At 42.4% G+C, this 20,400-nt stretch overlaps 1 protein-coding gene across 2 annotated transcripts in view; it reads right to left on the reverse strand.

Annotated features, from left to right (window-relative positions):
- Positions 1-16,742, reverse strand: part of CRTC3 (CREB regulated transcription coactivator 3) — a 97,370-nt gene extending 80,628 nt beyond the window's left edge. For both annotated transcript variants that reach the window (XM_065871792.1, XM_065871793.1), the window contains exons 1-2: positions 16,611-16,742; positions 8,794-8,892 (exon numbers count right to left, since the gene is read on the reverse strand). In XM_065871792.1, the coding sequence (XP_065727864.1) occupies positions 8,794-8,892; positions 16,611-16,742 (231 nt within the window). The remainder of the gene's footprint in view (positions 1-8,793; positions 8,893-16,610) is intronic.
- Positions 16,743-20,400: the final 3,658 nt, after the last annotated feature.

Consider the following 20,400-nt stretch of genomic DNA (forward strand, 5'->3'; position numbering starts at 1 on the left):
GGCAGGCCCTCCCCTAACCAGAATAGACAGCCCTAGCCCTCAGAGAAGAAGATAATGCCCACTTCCTCTCTCTGCCTTCAGTGTACACACGCCAGGCCCTGCCTAGAAATAGGAGGGCTGTAACCTTAGCCACCCCTGACCAATGACCTGTCCGTTGCTAAGGATTATCAGAAGTTAGCCTGAAAAGCTTACTTTGGTTTACTCACCTGGTAAGTTTGTGTTCTCTGAATAAGGGCCCAATGGGTTAGGTGAAAAGAATGTACTTTTAGATCCTCCATTAGGATAGAAAATTGGTCTTTAACCAATATTAATATAGTGCTATGCTTACCAACTAATGTATTAAGGATCAAGTAGAATAAGAGTTGTGAAAACATTCTGTAAACTCCAAAATGATCTATAAACATAAAAGGAAGTGGACTGTGTTTAAATAACTAATTATAAGCAACTTAACTTGAATCAAAAAATCTCTGCTTCTGTTCCGTGTTCATGGATTAGAAAACTCAGTATTAAAACATCAGTTCTCCCCAACCTGATTACAGATTCAGTGAAATCCCACTTAAAATCCCAACACGACTTTTCGTAGAAGTCAAAAAGCTGAGCCTAAAAATCTATGGAGGGGACTTCCCTGGTGGTCCAGTGGTAAAGAACCTGCCTTCTGGGCTTCCCTGATGGGGCAGTGGTTGAGAGTTCGCCTGCCAATGCAGGGGACACAGGTTCGTGCCCCGGTCCAGCAAGATCCCACATGCCGCGGAGTGGCTAGGCCCGTGAGCCATGGCCGCTGAGCCTGTGTGTCCAGAGCCTGTGCCCCGCAATGGGAGAGGCCACAACAGTGAGAGGCCCGTGTACCGCAAAAAAAAAATAAATAAAATAAAATAAAATAAAATAAAAACAAAACCTATGGGATGCAGCAAAATCAGTTCTAAGAGGGAGGTTTACAAGCCTACCTCAAGAAACAAGAAAAATCTCAAGTAAATAATCTAACCTTACACCTAAAGGAACTAGAGGAAGAAGAAGAAACAAAACCCAAAGTTAGCAGAAGGAAAGAAATCATAAAGATCAGAGCAGAAAGAAATGAAATAGAAACAAAGAAAACAATAGCAAAGATCAATAAAACTAAAAGCTGGTTCTTTGAGAAAATAAACAAAATTGATAAACCATTAGCCAGACCCATCAAGAAAAAGAGGGAGAGGACTAAAATCAATAAAATTAGAAATGAAAAAGGAAAAGTTACAACAGATACCACAGAAATACAAAGCATCCTAAGAGGCTACCACAAGTAACTCTATGCCAATAAAATGGACAACCTGGAAGAAATGGACAAATTCTTAGAAAGGTATAACCTTCCAAGACTGAACCAGGAAGAAACAGAAAATATGGACAGACCAATCACAAGTAATGAAATTGAAACTGTGATTAAAAATCTTCCAACAAACAAAAGCACAGGACCGGATGGCTTCACAGGTGAATTCTATCAAACATTTAGAGAAGAGCTAACATCCATCCTTCTCAAACTCTTCCCAAAAATTGCAGAGGAAGGAACACTCCCAAATTCATTCTATGAGGCCACCATCACCCTGATACCAAAACTACACAAAGATACTACAAAAAAAGAAAATTACAGACCAATATCACTGATGAATATAGATGCAAAAATCCTCAACAAAATACTAGCAAACACAATCCAGCAAAACATTAAAAGGATCATACACCATGATCAAGTGGGATTTACCCCAGGGATGCAAGGATTCTTCAATATATGCAAATCAATCAATGTGATACACCATATTAACAAATTGAAGAATAAAAACCATATGATCATCTCAATAGATGCAGAAAAAGCTTTTGACAAAATTCAACACCCATTTATGATAAAAACTCTCCAGAAAGTGGGCATAGAGGGAAACTACCTCAACCTAATAAAGGCCATATACAACAAACCCACAGCAAACATCATTCTCAATGGTGAAAAACTGAAAGCATTTCCTCTAAGATCAGGAATGACACAAGGATGTCCACTCTCACCACTATTATTCAACATAGTTTTGGAAGTCCTAGCCACAGCAATCAAAGAAGAAAAAGAAATAAAAGGAATACAAATTGGAAAAGAAGAAGTCAAACTGTCACTGTTTGCAGATGACATGATACTATACATAGAGAATCCTAAAAATGCCACCAGAAAACTACTAGAGCTAATCAATGAATTTGGTAAAGTTGCAGGATACAAAATTAATGCACAGAAATCTCTTGCATTCCTATACACTAATAATGAAAAATCTGAAGAGAAATTATGGAAACACTCCCATTTACCACTGCAACAAAAAGAATAAAATACCTAGGAATAAACCTACCTAGGGAAACAAAAGACCTGTATGCAGAAAACTATAAGACACTGATGAAAGAAATTAAAGATGATACCAACAGATAGAGAGATATACCATGTTCTTGGATTGGAAGACTCAATATTGTGAAAATGACTATACTACCCAAAGCAATCTACAGATTCAATGCAATCCCTATCAAATTACCAATGGCATTTTTTACAGAACTAGAACAAATCATCTTAAAATTTGTATGGACACCCAAAAGACCCCAAATAGCCAAAGCAGTCTTGAGGGAAAAAAACGGAGCTGGAGGAATCAGACTCCCTGACTTCAGACTATACTACAAAGCTACAATAATCAAGACAATATGGTACTGGCATGAAAACAGAAACATAGATGAATGGAACAAGATAGAAAGCCAGATATAAACCCACACACCTATGGTCAACTAATCTATGACAAAGGAGGCAAAGATATACAATGGAGAAAAGACAGTCCTTTCAATAAGTGGTGCTGGGAAAACTGGACAGCTACATGTAAAAGAATGAAATTAGAACACTCCCTAACACCATACACAAAAATAAACTCAAAATGGATTAGAGACCTAAATGTAAGACCAGACACTCTAAAACTCTTAGAGGAAAACATAGGAAGAACACTCTTTGACATAAATCACAGCACGATCTTTTTTGATCCACCTCCTAGAGTAAGGGAAATAAAAACAAAAATAAACAAATGGGACCTAATGAAACTTAAAAGCTTTTGCAAAGCAAAGGAAACCATAAATAAGACGAAAAGACAACCCTCAGAATGGGAGAAAATATTCACAAACGAATCAACGGACAATGGATTAATCTCCAAAATATATAAACAGCTCATGTAGCTCAATATTAAAGAAACAAACAACCCAATCCAAAAATGGGCAGAAGACCTAAATAGACATTTCTCCAAAGAAGATATACAGATTGCCAACAAACACATGAAAAGACACTCAACATCACTAATTATTAGAGAAATTCAAATCAAAACTACAATGAGGTATCACCTCACACCAGTTAGAATGGGCATCATCAGAAAATCTACAAACAACAAATGCTGGAGAGGGTGTGGAGAAAAGGGAACCCTCTTGCACTGTTGGTGGGAATGTAAATTGATACAGCCACTATGGAGAACAGTATGGAGGTTCCTTAAAAAACTAAAAATAGAATTACCATATGATCCAGCAATCCCACTACTGGGCATATACCCAGAGAAAACCATAATTCAAAAAGACACATGCACCCCAGTGTTCACTGCAGCACTATTTACAATAGCCAGGTCATGGAAGCAACCTAAATGCCCATCGACAGATGAATGAATAAAGAAGTTGTGGTACATATATACAATGGAATATCACTCAGCCATAAAAAGGAATGAAATTGAGTCATTTGTTGAGATGTGGATGGATCTAGAGACTGTCATACGGAGTAAGTAAGTCAGAAAGAGAAAAACAAATATCGTATATTAACGCATGTATGTGGAACCTAGAAAAATGGTACAGATGAACCGGTTTGCAGGGCAGAAGTTGAGACACAGATGTAGAGAACAAACGTATGCACACCAAGGGGGGAAAACCGCGGTGGGGTGGGGATGGTGGTGTGCTGAATTGGGCGATTGGGATTGACATGTATACACTGATGTGTATAAAATTGATGACTAATAAGAACCTGCAGTATTAAAAAACAAACAAAAAAAAACAACTAATGCTAAACTTTCTTTGGGTTATTTATATGGAAATATGTTAATGTAAATGTTTCAGACATTACATGAAATTTCTAAAAATCTTATATGTTCTGGTATAATGTTATAAGCCATAATTCTAGTTATTACTTTAAAATGTACATCTCAGAAATAACTAAATTTCCTTGTCAATTGCATTATTATGAACTTTCACCAAATTTTTAACCGTGGTCATTTTTAAGTCTTTTGTCATTTACAGACAGTTCTGGGTGTACTCTGAAGCTTTCACAAAAATGTTTCTATAAAAGGGTTTCATCTTCAAGGAATTCATGGAAAAGACTCTGGCAAGTACAGGTTTCTGGTAACTAACTATATTGCTGAACTGAATGAATAAGCATTTTCAGAACTCTAATGGAAAACTGATGAATTCATAAAAGTGCTAACAAAAGTTCAAGATGAAAAAGAAAATTAATTACATGGGACTGAGTGAACTGATGAGGATGATTATAATATTTGTGACTTTCTGTTTGAATAAAAAAAATAATAATCCCACAAGGACTCAGAGGCAAAAAATATACAAATCAATTTTCACTGCAAAATAAAGGCGCGTTACAGTGGAGGATTACTGGACTGAATGTCAATATTATGACATAGTATGAGTGTGTTTCGTGTTTGGTAATTGCAATCATTGTTGTTTTTGTTGTGGTCATCCATTTACAATGCTTGGTGTCAGTTTATTTATCTCTTATAAAAATAAAATACAGTGTGTGTGTGTGTGAAAAAAATAAAATAAAATAAAAAGTCAAAAAAATGGTTAAGATGATAAATTTTATGTTGTGTTTTTTTTAACCACAATTTTAAAAAAAAGAAATGAAATACCAAGGGCTGGAGAGAATGCAGAGTCACTGGAACATTGCTGGAATGTGAAATGGTATAGCCACTTTGTAAAACAGTTTGGCAGTCTCTTACAAAGTTAAATATACACTTACATTTGATCCAGCAGTTCCACTACTAGGTGTTTACACAAAAACTGAATGTGAATATCTTTACTCACAATTGTCAAAAGGTGGAAACAATCCAAATGCTCATCAAGTGATGAATGGATAAACCAATTACAGTACCTCCATACAATGGAATACTACTCAGCAATAAAAAGAGGCAGCTACTGATAACTGCAACGTAGTGGGCTGAATCATGTTCCCCAAAAAAGATTTGTTCAAGTCCTAACCCCAAGTACCCATGAATGTGACTTTATTTGGGAAGAGAATCTTTGCAGATGTAAACAAGTTAAGATGAGGTCATACTGGATTAGGATGGGCCCTAAATCCAATGACTGGTGTCTTTATAAGAGAAGGAAGGGGGAGATTTGGACACAGACAAACAGGGAAGAAGGTCATATGGAATGGAGGCAGAGAGCAGAATGATGGAGCTACAAGCCAAGGGACACCAAGGACTGGAGGCAACCAAGAGAAGCTAGGAAGAGACGAGGAAGGATTCTTCCCTAGAGTCCCCAGAGAGCATGGCCCTACGGACACCTTGATTTCACAATTCCAGCCTCAGAACTGTGAGAGAATAAATTTCTGCTGTTCAAAATGTAAGCCACCCAGTTTGTGGTACTTTGTTATGGCAGCTCTAGGAAACTCATACATGCCACAACATGGATGAGTCTCAAATGCAATTGCTAAGTGAAAGAAGAACTCTACTTCTGATTCTGTTTATAGGATACATTGGAAAAGGCAAAACTACATATCAGTGGTTCCAGAGGCTGGAGGTAGGGGATGGGAATGGATTACAAAGGGATATTAAGGGAACTTCTGGGGGATGATGAAACTGTTCTGTATCTTGATTGTGGTGGTAATTATACAACATAACCTGTAAATCTAAAGAAGGTCAATTGTATTGCATATAAATTACACTTCAAAAATGTTTGCTTAAAAAAAATTTATGCTTCTGGGATTCCCTTTTTTTCTGTTTGACAAGAATCCTGGCAAGGAGCTCCTATTGGCCTAATCAGGGATAATGTGAGGATCAAAATAACAATAATAGTTATAGATTATAAACCATGGAAAAAATAAGAAATCACAAAACCACAAATATAGAAATAAATAAATAAATGTATAAATTGAAAGTTTGATGAGAATCAGGATAAAGTATCTCCTCACAAAATACTTATTAATTACAAAGGAGAAGAGTAACTTCAGAGTGGAGAAGACTGACAGACACCACCTTAACTACGTGATAGAAGTGAACATCATGAAAATGAAAAATCACCCACTTAATGGGATACAATAACAGAACCACCTTTGGCTATTCCTGCCAAAGATGCGTAATCTGAATCCAATCATGAAGAAACATCAGACACACCCCAACAGAGAGATATTCTAAAAAAGAACTGGCCTGTGATCTTCAAAAGTGGCAAGGTCACAAAAGTCAAAAATAATTTCTTTAATGTCAAAAATAAAAGATTGAAAAATTGTTCTAGACTGAAGGAGACTAAAGACAATGTATGCGCTCTGAACTGGATCCTTTTGCTGTACAGGACACTAATGGGATATCTGGTGAAACCTGAATGGGGTCTCAGGATCAAATGGTAATAATGCATCACTGTTAATTTCCTGATTTTGATGGTTCTATTCAGGTTATGTAGAACAACAGCCTTGCTTATAGGAAATACACGGTGAAGTATTTTGGGTTGATAGGGCATTAGGTCAGCAACTTATTCTCAAGGGTAAAAATACAGTTATTTTTTACTGTACGTCCAACTTTTCTGTAAGTTTGTGATTGTTTCAAAGTTTAAAAATTACTCAGAGAAAGAATCCCGGGAAGCCCTGGGTCTGTCACTTCATCCCATCCCCCAATACACAAGGAAAAGGACACTACAGTACATTCTATATTCCTCTAAAGTTGACAGGAAAGTACCACAAAATCGGGATTTCAAACACAGCATATCTTGACAAAGTTCTATCTTCTGAAGCATGAAATCCAGCATAAAGCAGAAATCTACTTTATTTGGATACTTAATGACCCAATGGCCAACATGTAAGATAGTTTGATCTATAGAGGTAGATTTCTAATATAGGCAGTATTATAGTGAGATTCCAAACTCATTAAAGAGAAGATTCCAGTGTACTAAGGTACAAATATGTTCATATAGTACTTTTTCTAATCACATTACATTTAAGAGTTCCTATTAGCACTCCCAAATGGAAGTATCCATTTAAATAATATTTCTGCTTTACGGGACATCATCAAACAAGTGAACCAGATTTCACAACAAAGAAATTTAACACTGAACCTTAAATTGTATAATTAGAATGTCAGCCTCCTAATTATTCAAAGACTAGGATATCTAAATCTAATTCAGATCTTAAAAACAGTACCATATACCACTGTCTAAATCACCAATTCCACATTGTTTTTAACAAGGCTCTTCACTAATATGAATGATTAAAGCACCCTATGACACTGCACTAATCTAAATGCAATATAGGGACTTCCCTGGTGGTGCAATGGTTAAGAATCCGCCTGCCAATGTAGGGGACAGGGGTTCGATCCCTGGTCTGGGAAGATCCCACATGCCACGGAGCAACTAAGCCCGTGCGCCACAACTACTGACCCTGTGCTCTAGAGCCTGCAAGCCACAACTACTGAGCCCACACACCACAACTACTGAGCCCACATACTGCAACTACTGAAGCCCATGCATCTAGAGCCTGTGCTCCACAACAAGAGAAGCTGCTGCAATGAGAAGACCACGCACCTTGACAAAGAGTAGCCCCTGCTCACCGCAGCTAGAGAAAGCCCTTGCGCAGCAATGAAGACCCAACACAGCCAAAAAAAAATTTTTTTTTAATTTAAAAATAAGTGCAGTATAGACCACTTATCTATGCTGTAGATTTGTCCTGTCCAGCATGGTAGAAACTAGCCACATGAAGGTAGTGAAACATGGCTGGTACAAATTAAGATGTGCTTTAAGTGCAAAATACACACCAGATTTCAAAGACTTAATTTAAAAAAAAGAAAAAAAAGAATGTGAAATATCTCATTAATGTGTTTTAATATTGATTCTATGTTTAAACAATAATATTTTGGATAGATTAGGTCAAATAATTATTTAAATCATTTAAATAATATTAAAATTAATTATACTGGTTTCTTTTTCTTTAATGTGGCTACTAGAAGTGTTTAAATGACATATGTGACGCACATTATATTTCCAATGGACAGTGCTGCCTTAGACCATTTGTGAAATAACACTCGTATGCTGCAGTAACCAGGAAAAAGAATAACAATGGACTTCCCAGAAGAACGCTGAACTGTATCTAAGCCCAGTTTATCTTCAAGATCTAATCTTTTTTTTTCTTTTACTTTTGGCTGCGTTGGGTCTTCGTTGCTACACGCAGGCTTTTCTCTAGCTGTGGCGAGTGGGGACTCCTCTTTGCTGCAGTGCACTGGGCCCCTCATGGTGCTGGCCTCTCTTGCCGCAGAGCACAGGCTCTAAGCATGCGGGCTTCAGTAGTTGTGGCTCGTGGGCTCCACAGCGCAGGCTCAGCAGCTGTGGCGCATGGACTCAGCTGCTCCGTGGCATGTGGGATCCTCCCGGACCAGGGCTCGAACCCATGTCCCCTGCACTGGCAGGCGGACTCCCGACCACTGTGCCACCAGGGAAGCCAAGATCTAATCTTTTCAAGAAAACTTTTTGCTTCTCTTTTTACACTCCACTCAGCTCAAAGAAAGTAAGTATCTCAGGTACCTGAAACTCGGAGGCACTGCTCCGCAGCTGGCTCACATTGGGTAAGGATCCTCCATGGTACTGTGTAAGGCGCAGTTGCTGAAGCTTCTGAAATTGAACCTGGGAACAAAGACATTTCAAAGTTGTTGAGAGATGACAGCAAAGATCTGAAAGAAGCATCAAAGTATGGTGTTGTGTAGCGAAATGGTTCAAGAGTGAAAGTCTTGGCTTCAGTTTCTTCTCTACTTAAAACCTTCAGGTTTCCAGTGCTTTCTGGGTTTTGATTAGTCTATTTTTGGAAAGAATTTACCCCTGTGCTAAATGTCTCAGCCATGACAGTGAGGTACTCTTGCACGGTCTTTGAGTGTATGTGTGTGGAGGCGCAGCAACAAAAGAATTTCTTAAAATAAACTAAGCCACTGTCCATGACTCTAACACATTGACTATCTTCCCTTCTCCATGCTCTTTTCCAGTCGCCTTTTACATATATGAGTAATAGCTGCACAGTGGTGATCACAACATAGGTACAATCTTGCATGCTTACATCATAACTCTTTTCTATGATATTACATAAGCATTTTTAATGGCTATATGACATTTCTTCTTCTGAATTATTTCCTTAGAACACACTGCAAAGAGTGATTACTAAGTCTCTGGGTTTGGGCCTTTTGATGGCTCTCCATACACACTGCCAAAATGTTTTCCCAGAGGGTATACCAATGTATATATGAGAAAACAGTTTGACCAAAAACTCACTAACACTGGATATTATCATTAATTGGGGAAAAGAAGGAGGTCAACTGAACAGGTATAAAACGGTATCCCACTGTTTTTTTTTTTTTTTTTTTTTTTTTTTCCTGCAGTACGCGGGCTTCTCACTGTTGTGGCCTCTCCCGTTGTGGAGCACAGGCTCTGGACGTGCAGGCTCAGCGGCCATGGCTCACGGGCCCAGCCGCTCCGCGGCATATGGGATCTTCCCAGACCGGGGCACAAACCCGTGTCCCCTGCATCGGCAGGCGGACTCCCAACCACTGCGCCACCAGGGGAGCCCTATCCCACTGTTTTAATATGCTTTTCTTCTGTAAGCTCTTCCTTGCTTCATTTTTCAAAAGGCAGTAAACTGGTTACAGTTCTTGTAAACCCCAGAGTGGTCCAATTTGGTCTTTAAGAGTTCTGCTTCTAAAATAATAAATTACCTCTGTGGTTATGTAACCCTTCGCACTTGTAATTCATGTAGGGAAGAAAGGGTAGATAGGAACTCCGAGGCAGGTTTTTACCCTTTCATTACTCTCTGTCTTTGTCTAATAATAATAAAAACTACCAGATATGAGCCCCTAAGATGAGCCAGATGCTGTCCTCAGACGCTCTGCCCACTTTATCCCTAACCCTCTCAGCAATCACCAAGGGAGACCACATGATCCTGCTTTTACGAACGTGGAGACCCAGACTCAGGGAAGTTCAGACACCTGCCCAAGGTCACACAGCTAGAGGAGGCTAACTATGGCTAACTCAAAACCCACATTCTTATTTCTCCCATGTACCTTTCCTTTGTTCCATTTCTCCCTCAATGATTATACTATTCACAAGCTCAGAGAAAAGTGAAGTTTGGTTGACCAAAAGCATCGCTGCACCTAAGAAGCGCTCTGATTTTTTGTTTTTACATTTATTATGAAAATTTTCAAATACGTACAAAATAGAGACAAGTAAAATGAAACCCCATCTCTTCATCTTCCAGCTCCAACAATGATCAACTTACATCCAATCTTGATTCATCTTTACCTCCTCCATCACCCACTGCACTCCACTGAAAGAAATCCAGGCATCCTAGCATTCCATATTTCAATATGCATCTCCAAAGATAAGGACTTGTATCTGTTTGGAAGTTTTAAAGGCATATAAAACCCTTTGGCAGCCTTAACTTCCTTATACCCACTGTACTTGATTTCTCAAACATACTGCACAGTAAAACTCTATTAATCAAAACCCAGATCTGAGAGCCAAATATGAGAAGGAAGCCATGATGAGCTTTTCCCATCTATCAGCTAAGTTATAAAGTCTCAGCTTTTGATCTTGACATTCTCAACCAGAAGCATTTGACTCTCTATCCTTGAAAGTCTCTTGACAAAATTCTCAGCCCCCTTGATCTAAAGCCTTTGATTCCTTCTTGCATCAATCCATCCACTTAGTCACTTACATAAAAACGTTTTAACTGTGTGTCAGGTACTGTGCCAGACGCTAGCTTACTAAGATGAATATGTGCCAAAGTTCCTACCTGCAGGGAGTTCTCACAAAGGCTTCAACTCTTACCCAAAAGCCTTGACACTTCAACCAAGCTAAGTTCTAAATCTAGCTAGAGATTTGCCTTCAACCGAGCTTGAGGCTCTCTTAGCGGTCGTCCATATCTGCTGTCCCTACCAAACTGCCCATTTCTAGAGTCTTCAGAGACGGCTGTGCTACAGTAAAAAGAGCACTGGATTTGGAACAGGAAGACCTGACATTGTAAACCGGAGCTCCCATGTGGTTGCACAGATTATTCTGCGGCCTACTTCACAAAGACGGTGGAAGGATTAAAACAGAGAACAGACATGACAGTGGTGTGTAAAGTGTACAGGTCTGGACAACTGCTCAAAATATTATCATTATTGTTGATAACCTCAACTACCTCCTAAACCCTTGAGTAATTCTGACACTTTTCTCTTTTGAAATTTAGAGCCATTGAGCTAGAAAGAACCTTAGAGACTGTCTTCAGTACCGTCATGCTTACTGATGAGGAAAATGAGGACAAAAGCCTGATTAGCCTGAGGCAGAGGTCATGGACTGGCAGGCGACAGGACATGGTTAGCCTACAGAGTTCTGTCTGACCCACATGCTACTGACCCACTCAATGTTTTAAATTTTTAAATTGCAAGAAGCCACAAACATCTGGATTTCCATCTTGTCTTGATTGAAAGATCTAATGACACTGAACCCATATTCTTCATGGCAACAGTGCGTGGAGCTGAGAAATGCCTGCCCCCTTAGACAGGGCTTGGGTTCTCCAGTTTGCCCATGTCCTCACTGTACCCTGTTACTCCACCACTATGGCCCAAGATCAGCTACCATTTACCATCTCATTCCGCGCCCCTCCACTCATTTTCCTGACCTGCCTCACCCAGTACCTTGAGTTAGCAACTTTTAGCCTATAGTCACACACTTTTAGTGGAATTTTCTCCAATGCCTATATGAAATGAGATCTAAGTCTCACTAATTCCTTTTTGAAAAAGTGTTGTAGTAGTCAACACAATCCCAGCAGGCCTTTTCACAGAAATTGATAATTCTAAAATCTGTAGATGTGCGAATGACCTAGAGTAGCCAAAGCAATTTTTAAGAACAGTAAAGGTGGAAGACTTAAGTTACCTTGTTTCAAGACTGACTATAAAGCTATCGCAATCCAGGCAATGTGCTGTTGTTCAAAAGAGAGATGAACAGATCAATAGAACAGGAGAGAGTCCAAAAATAGACCGATGTATACATGGCCAGTTGATTTTTGACAAAAGTGTCAGAGCAATTCAATGGAGAAAGAAAACCATTTTCAACAAACGCCACTGGTACAATTAGATACCCTAATGGGGGAGAAAAAGCAGTTCAGCATATAGACATTCAGTGTGACAACCATAATCAAACCCCAGCTCTGCCTCTTACCAGCCATGCAACCTTATGTCTCAAGTCTGTTTGCTCTCCTGCAAAATGAGGATCGCTCCAGATACACAGTCCACAGGGTTACTGTGAGAACTACATGAGATAATGAACGTAAAGTGATCAGCACAGTGGCTGGCAAAGAGATAATGCTCCATATTCAGCCCAAATCTAATCTTTCTAGTCTCCTCTATTCCTCTCTGAGGCCTCACTATGCCATAACATATCTATTGTTTGTTTTAATATAAAAGTAATAGTTTTTCCCAAATCTCCCAGCAAAATTAACACTCCAGGTTGATGTGCTATTGATTGTGTGGTTTCTCCACACTACCAGTGGTCCTTCAAAGCCAAACTTCTTGAACAAGTTCCCAACCCTGTCCCACTTCCTCCATTCAAGGCCTCAGTGCCTCACAACCTCCCTTCCACCCAGCACACTGTGGACGCGGTAGCTCCCACCAAGGTTACCAATGACCTCCACATGACTGGACCAAAGAACGAGTCCTTATCACATCAGACCAAGTCAGCAGCACAGGGTTCGGCTGGTCCACATCCCCTCCTCTTAACCATAATCCTCCTGGCTCTCCTCCTACCTCTCTGGTTGCTCTTCAGTCTTCTTTGCTGGCTCCTCCTCCTCTACCTCCCCTTTAAATGGTGGAGCTCCTTGGGCTTCTCCTAGGCCCTTTCCATGTTTCACTCTATGTATAGCAGGGGTTACAAACTCAAAAGCCTACAGGTGCCAAGTATGGAAGATAAGTAAGCGAAGCAGCCCAGAATCACTGTGAGGAAACCACAGGGAGTGACGGGGACTGTGGCAAACTGAAGGACACACCGTGCCCTGTCTAAGGGGGGCAGCAGCTATTCAACTCCAGGCAATTGCTGCCATGCGGAAATGTAGGGTAAGTGTTGTTAGATGATCTCTTTTTTCAAAAGAAGCCAGAGTACAGATTTTAACGTAAAATCACAATATTCACTGTTGGCCCTAATTGAAGAAAAAAAAAAATCAGAGGGCCAAATTAGGCCACCAATTTCTAAGATTTTTTCTAGAAATTCTTCCTAAGCAGCAGAATCTACTCCTGCTGCTATACACCAAAGATTCCCACTAGCCTAGACTTCTCTCCTGAGCTCCAGGACCATATATACAACTATCTGCTGGCCCATCTCTACTTAAATGCTTCACAGGCACCTCAAACTCAGCATCTCCTGACACTGAGTCAGCTCCCGCCTTGCTCCTGCCAGCGCTCCCTCTCTTAGCGGAGGATACCCTGAAATGGCTCAAGTCCGAAAGCTGGGGATCATCCTTGAGTCCTCCCTCTCCCTCACCTCCCTCATCCATTCACCAAGTCTGGTCCTTTCTACTTCCTAAGTATCAATCTGTTCACCTCTCTGCCTCCCTGTTGCTACCACCCTTGCCAATGCCACCATCACATCTCCTAGACTCCAAAGCATTTCCCTGCTACCTCCTCCTCTGATCTATCCTATATTCTGGAGCTAGAGGCATTCTTTCAAAATGCAGATCTCCCCTGGTTCAACCCCTTCAATGACTTTCCATTGTCCTTAGGATCAAGTCCCAAATCCCCATGAATGCCTCATCTCAAATTACCCTCCTCATCCCCTTGCTGAACCTCTGTCCCCTGTGCCTAAAACACTCTCCCCTCCCTCAACACACGAGCATATACCCTCACATGCCTTCCCCACTCCTACTAACCCTTTACGCCACTAGAAGAGGTGAGGACTCCCTATCATACATTCCCAACTGTTCCCCTTTCGTACTATTCATCAAAATGTGTCCTGACTTGTCAAATGAATGTCTTCCCCATTAAACCCTAAAATCTATGACAAGACACTACTATATCCCCAGTGTCCATCCGAAGCCCCAGCACACACCAGAGACTCAAAAAGTATTTGCTAAACAAATTAATAAGATCTTTGAAGCAAGGTACCACGTCTTCACCTCCCCCCACCCCTATACCCCCACTGGGGACTCAAGTACCAACAAATTAATGAATGAACAAAGGAACAGCCTCTTTCCAGGCATATCTGCCTCCATTTTTTTCCCTCTCCTTATAATCCCAGGTACCACCATTGAACTGATCCTCCTAGCATTCTCTTCTCAAAAATTTTCCATTGCTTCCAGGTAAGGCTGCACCCCTAAAGCTAGAGTGAAAAATTCTCTATAATCTAATCTATCCCACCAACTAAACAAATAGGATTTAACTCCAACTCTGAAGGACTGACTCTGATTATATGGAGAAAAAGTAGAAGCCCAACAGACTCAGAAAGGAAAGAGTACCTAGATTGATTAGCGATATCTGTTCCATTTATAAGCATGCCCACCATGGGCTAGTAATGGAAAATCAGTATGTCTGCTATCTGATTATCAATAATGAACTGGATAGATTCTTCTCCATCTGAGATCTTTGGACCCTTGGAACATATGCTTGGGGATCTACGAGTTCTCTACAAGAAGGGTTTCAGTTTTATAATTTCATTATGAAAGTTACCCTTAAAATTTTAAATAAGCAAAGATTACTAGGCAAATTCAGTGTTATCGTTTGCCTTTGTGTGTATGAACACAGTGGAGCCAAGCAGTATTTATTATTTTACTTGCAATTGGTAGAGAGTAGAAAAGAACACAGGCAGAATTAACATGTAAATAATGCCCTGTACAAGGTGAAGGACAAAATGACATCATAATTTTATAGCAATTAGAATAGAGAAAAGTGGTGGCTGAATTGAGTTATCATATGGGGCAGAGCTGATCAGGCTTGCTAAACTCAAGAGAATCTGAGCTACAGGGTTTAGCACTATCTATATATATTTCTTCTCATCATGATAGAAATGTAAGTACAAGAGATATTTCACTTTCTCCTTAACCTCGCTAAAAGAAAACACCATCAAAAATATGATAAATGGCAAGTGACACCTAGCCTCAGGAGTGGGGGACATGACAGGCTGTGGGGTGAACTGTGGCCAACCAGAGAATACATGCTCCATTTGAGGGGGCAGCCATCACCCAGCTCCAGCCAGCTAGCTGTCACATGGGAAATCAGGAGGAGTGTTATCGGGTCTCCCAATTTTAAATGTATATAAATATATATATTTAAAGTAGAGATAAAGAACGAAATTTTGACTGTACATTAAAATCTCCAACTTTGATTTCTATGAAAAATCTCCCAATTCTGGCGACAGATTCCAGTTTTCCCAAGCACCAATGGCCAAAAAATATCGCGTCTGCAGCTCAGCGAGCCAGGGACCACTAGTTTGCGACTCGGCTCTCAATTCTCCTTCAGGCTGCCCACACCCCGCCCCCGCTTCTGTACATCCTCCCCCATGCTCCTGATGGTCCTTCAAGGTCAGCATTCAGGATCCTCAAGGCCTGCCTGCCCCGCTCACGCTGACCCTCGTTCTCTGCAGTTCTGCGCGGACACTCCTGTTGGCTCTCCATCCTCCACTGCCTCCCTCGACAGTTACCTAACCTCGCCGAGTGTTTGTCCAGGCTGGCGCCTTATTCCTCCTGGACCCTCCTCCGTCACCAGCAACGCTGTACACCTTCCCAGTTCTCATGAACCATCGGGGCTGAAGTCAGTAAACCGGAGCGATACAGCACCTCCATGGAGGAAGAGTAGCGAAGTCCCACACTCGACATGGAATCACATCTCGATACCCAGACAGACCCCAAACCAGCCCGGGGCCGATCCTGGATTCACTGGTGCGCGGAGCTCTCCCGAAGGAGCGGGTGGGTGCCTCGGGCCCTCCACGCCGAGCAGTCCGGGAGGACTCGCGGGCGGTGGATGTTCGGAGCAGTGAGAAGCCGCACCGCCCGCCTCCGAGCTGTTTGTGATTTCCTCCCCGCGCTCCCGGTCACCCTCCCCCTTAGGCCGCCCTCACTCGGCGGCCCGCCTTCCCGGGCTCGGCCCCTTCCCATCTCCCCGTACACACTGCCCCGCGACCCTCCCACCTCCGCGGCGACAGCAAACCTCCAGCGGGTGTCGGAAGGCAGGCAAGCGCCGAGGCCGCGGCCGCGCCGGCCCCGCTCCCGGGTTCCACTCCGCGGGCGCGACCCCGCCCGGCCCCGCCATCGCCTCGGCCCCGCGACCTCACACCCGCCGCGCGGGGCCCGCCCGCGGCTGTGGCCGCCCGCCCGCGCCGGCCCGGGCCCTCACCCGCGACAGGGTGAGGTCGGTCATGAGCTGCTCGAAGGCCCGCGTCTCCTCGGCCTGCCGCTGCGTGTGCAGCGCGATCTTCTCACTGAACTTCCGCGGGTTGGCGCTGCCCGAGCCCGGCGAGGCGGCCATGGCGCGGGCCCGGCGCAGGCAGGAGGGGGAGACGGCGGGCGCGGGCCCTGCGCCTCGGCCCACCCGTCCGTCCGCAGGCCGCCCCGGCCGCCGCCCGAAGCCCGTCCTCCGGCGCGACCCGGCAGAGGAGCCGCCGCGGCCCCACAGCCAGCGAGCGCCCGGGAGCGCGCCGAGGTCCGCCCCCGCGCGCCCGGCCCCGCCCTCGGCGCGGCCCGCCCGCCGCCCGGCCCCGACCCGGCTCGGCGCCCGCCACCGGAGGGCTTTCCCCGGTGTCCCGAGCCGGGCTCGCGACCCGCCACGCAGACACTGAGGAAACCCCGTCAGCAGAGCAAAACGCATCCGACGTGAGGGAGCAGCTAGGGTACCATTTTTCCAAAACGCTCCCTCGTAGGGACGTCCTGGCCTTTGGATTTACGTTACAACGTTAGAACAGTTTTAACATCCTTCTCTCCCGGCTTTCCTCCAGTTATGCTGATTTCCTTCAGGGGGTGAAAACGGGGCGACCTACGCTTGAGCAATCCTCTCCCTCAGTTCCCACACTCTGGGGCCTATGGTCTGCCCTCCGTCCTCCGCCTCGCAGCCCGCTTCCTCCCTCGATTTGTGTCGTTGACAGTCCGCTCAGGCCCACCCAAGAAAAAAGTTACTAAATCTGGATCTCAGTTTCTAAAACCATCTCCCGACTTGCCCGAACTTGAGCCGTGGGCACCCTCCTCGCTCCTCGGCCCCGGCCCTTTTTCCAGGCTCTTTCTGAGCATCCGTGGCCTCTGCAGACTCCAGCTCCAGTCAGACGTCGACTCCCCGTTTGTAACTAGCTTCTCAGCCTCAACGGTTTTCTCCCTCTCCTGCAGCCCAGGAGCTCCTCTCCGTATAGATGTGGCTGTGTGTAAAGATGTCCTGGACGGCTCTGAGAGTGTGTCTGCGTTTTGTAAATTAGGAACTATTAGGGACACGCAGAAGAGTGCAGAAAATGATGTTAGCGACACCTACTCCCTCCACTATCAAGATTAAATGTATCAAAATATTTTGCTTAAGTTACTTGGTATTTATTAAAGAAATAGAAAATTAGACAGAAGTAAAACCCGACCCTTATTCTTTCTCCTTCCTCCCTAGAGATTGTCACTGGGCTCAAGTTGGTACGTATCACTCACATGCATGTTTTTACACTTTTACTACATACGATGTACGGCTCCACCAACTGCATATGAAATACCAAATATGGCTTTAAAATTTACAAAAACAACATCATGCTGAATAACCTTTTGCAACCTTTTTCATTTACTATTGTTTTTGAAATTCATTTGCATTGATTCATTTGTTTTAATTACTGTGTAGTATTTCATTGTAGTTTTCATATGTCTCAGATTTTTTTAAGAAAATTTAATATGAGAACATATCTCTATTAGCTAGAGGTTAGCTTGTTTTATTAAGCATAATTGGATTTATTTTTTCTGTTTTATTTTGTGCCATCTACCATCCTTTTTCTTTATATTTTATTTTCTGCTTTCCTGTTACACTGGGTTCAGTTTCAGAGAACAGAATTCATTCTAGATAGTTTAAGTATAAAAGGGTATAGGGTATAAAATGGCTTAAGGACTTGTTTGGAGGGCTGAGGAAGCAGACTCCAGGTTGAAAGGTTCAGAAATGACCTTGAGAGACATGCTGCAGAACCAGGCCACCAAAATAGCCACTGCCTCTTCTAAAATCTGGAAGCCACCTACTGAATTGGAGAGCTGTCACTACACTTGCCACCTCCTGAACCATATGAGAAGAAGCCACTGTAGAAAAGTCCGACAGTCCTCACCAATAGAAACAGCACATACACAGTCTCAGCTTCACTGCCACCTTACAAATCCAATAAGAGAGAAAATTGGCTTGGAAGTGCCAAAACTGCATCCAGAATTCTAGCTGCAATAACATCTAGGAAATGTAGCCTTTCAGCTTCTGAGATATAGGTAGGCACAGGAGGACACTGGAATGGGTGTTGAGCTAAATCCTCCATTTTCATCCACCAATTGACCAATGCAAGGATCTATCATATCGAATTCTATTGCACTGAATGACTGTTCTTTATTTCCATGTTTCCGTTATCTAATTTGGAAGATAGTCATCCTACTTCTATTCTTATTATGGTTAATCTAATCTTTTTCTATTTAATTTTTTAATCAAATAAATACATGTGGATTTTTCTTTTTTTTCTTTTTTCTTTTTTTTTTTGCAGTAGGCGGGCCTCTCACTGTTGCAGCCTCTCCCGTTGCGGAGCACAGGCTCCGGACGCGCAGGCTCAGCGGCCATGGCTCACGGGCCTAGCCGCTCCGCGGCATGTGGGATCTTCCTGGACCAGGACACGAACCCATGTCCCCTGCATCGGCAGGCGGACTCTCAACCACTGCGCCACCAGGGAAGCCCCATGTGGATTTTTTTTAACAATTGTTTTACAAGGCATACAATTTTAAAAAGAAGTAATGCCCAATCCCACTGTAATAAGTTTTTCCTGCTGTTTTGTGATTATTTTTCAGTTTTAGATGTTGACTATTCATTTTCTATTATGGGAAAGGATTCTTTGGCTCTTTTGTGCCCCCCAACAAAAATATGATTTTCCCTGCTCCCATTCTTTCAATGTAGTTATATGATAATTCTTGGTAAGTCAATATTAAGTGTTTACACAGTGTACTATAGTTCCATTTTTATACAACTTTTCTGAGTAGTGCCTTTGTTTTTTATTTGCTTAGATTTCTCTCAACTCATTAGAAATGCTTTCCCAAACTCTGATTTATAGTATTTGGATTTTCAGCCCTGTCCCTCCCCTCTTCTGGTGCCTCTGGTCTTCTTTCTAAACAGTTCCCAGAACTGTGAAAGACATTACTGAACCCATGAATGATCGGTTTTGGGGGGAAATTCTCTCCTAGAGCACTTTGCCTTCCTGCTCCATCCTGGACTGGTTGCTCTCCAGGCCTGCTGCACTGCTATCTGCTGGCTAACCTCACCATCATCCTGAGGGCTCCCTTCATCTCCTGTCTTCTGACCTCTGCCTCCTGCGTCCCAAGTTGTCCTCTTGCTCCGTGTACTGCTTTATGTTAGTGGAGGACATTCTCCAATAGTTTCCTGAGAAAGAAAGAATACATAAAAGATAAAATCCTTGAGAATTTGTGTGTATGCAGATGTTTTTATTTTTCCCTCAGACTTAATTGATACTTTGGCTAAGAATAGTCTTCATCGGAAATCCTTTTCATTTAGTTCTTTGAATGCGTTGCTTCACTGTTTTCTCATGTCCAGTGTTGCTATTGGGAAGGCCACTCACATTCTGTTTCCCTTTCCTTTGTAGATGACCTGTTTGTTTCGGTTTTTTTTTTTTTTGAGGGCTGTTATTGTTTATTTATTTTCATTCCCCCCGCCCCCCATTCTCCGAAGCCTTCGTGTTCTGATATTTTATGATGCCGTGCCTTGGTGTGAGGATTTTGTAGTTTGTTGTTCATTGCACTGGCATTAGGTATGTGTGTGGAACCTGGACACTCATGCCCTTTAGTTCTGGGAAATTGTCTTATCTTTTTGATAATTTTCTTTATGTTCTTTCTTTCTGGAAATTCTGTTGGTCCGTTAATGGATCTCCTAGATTGCTCTTCTAATTTTCTCATCTTTTCTCTATTTTCTATTTCTGTCT

Source organism: Phocoena phocoena, chromosome 2 (genome assembly GCF_963924675.1).
Source record: "Phocoena phocoena chromosome 2, mPhoPho1.1, whole genome shotgun sequence".
Classification (NCBI taxonomy): Eukaryota; Metazoa; Chordata; class Mammalia; order Artiodactyla; family Phocoenidae; genus Phocoena; species Phocoena phocoena.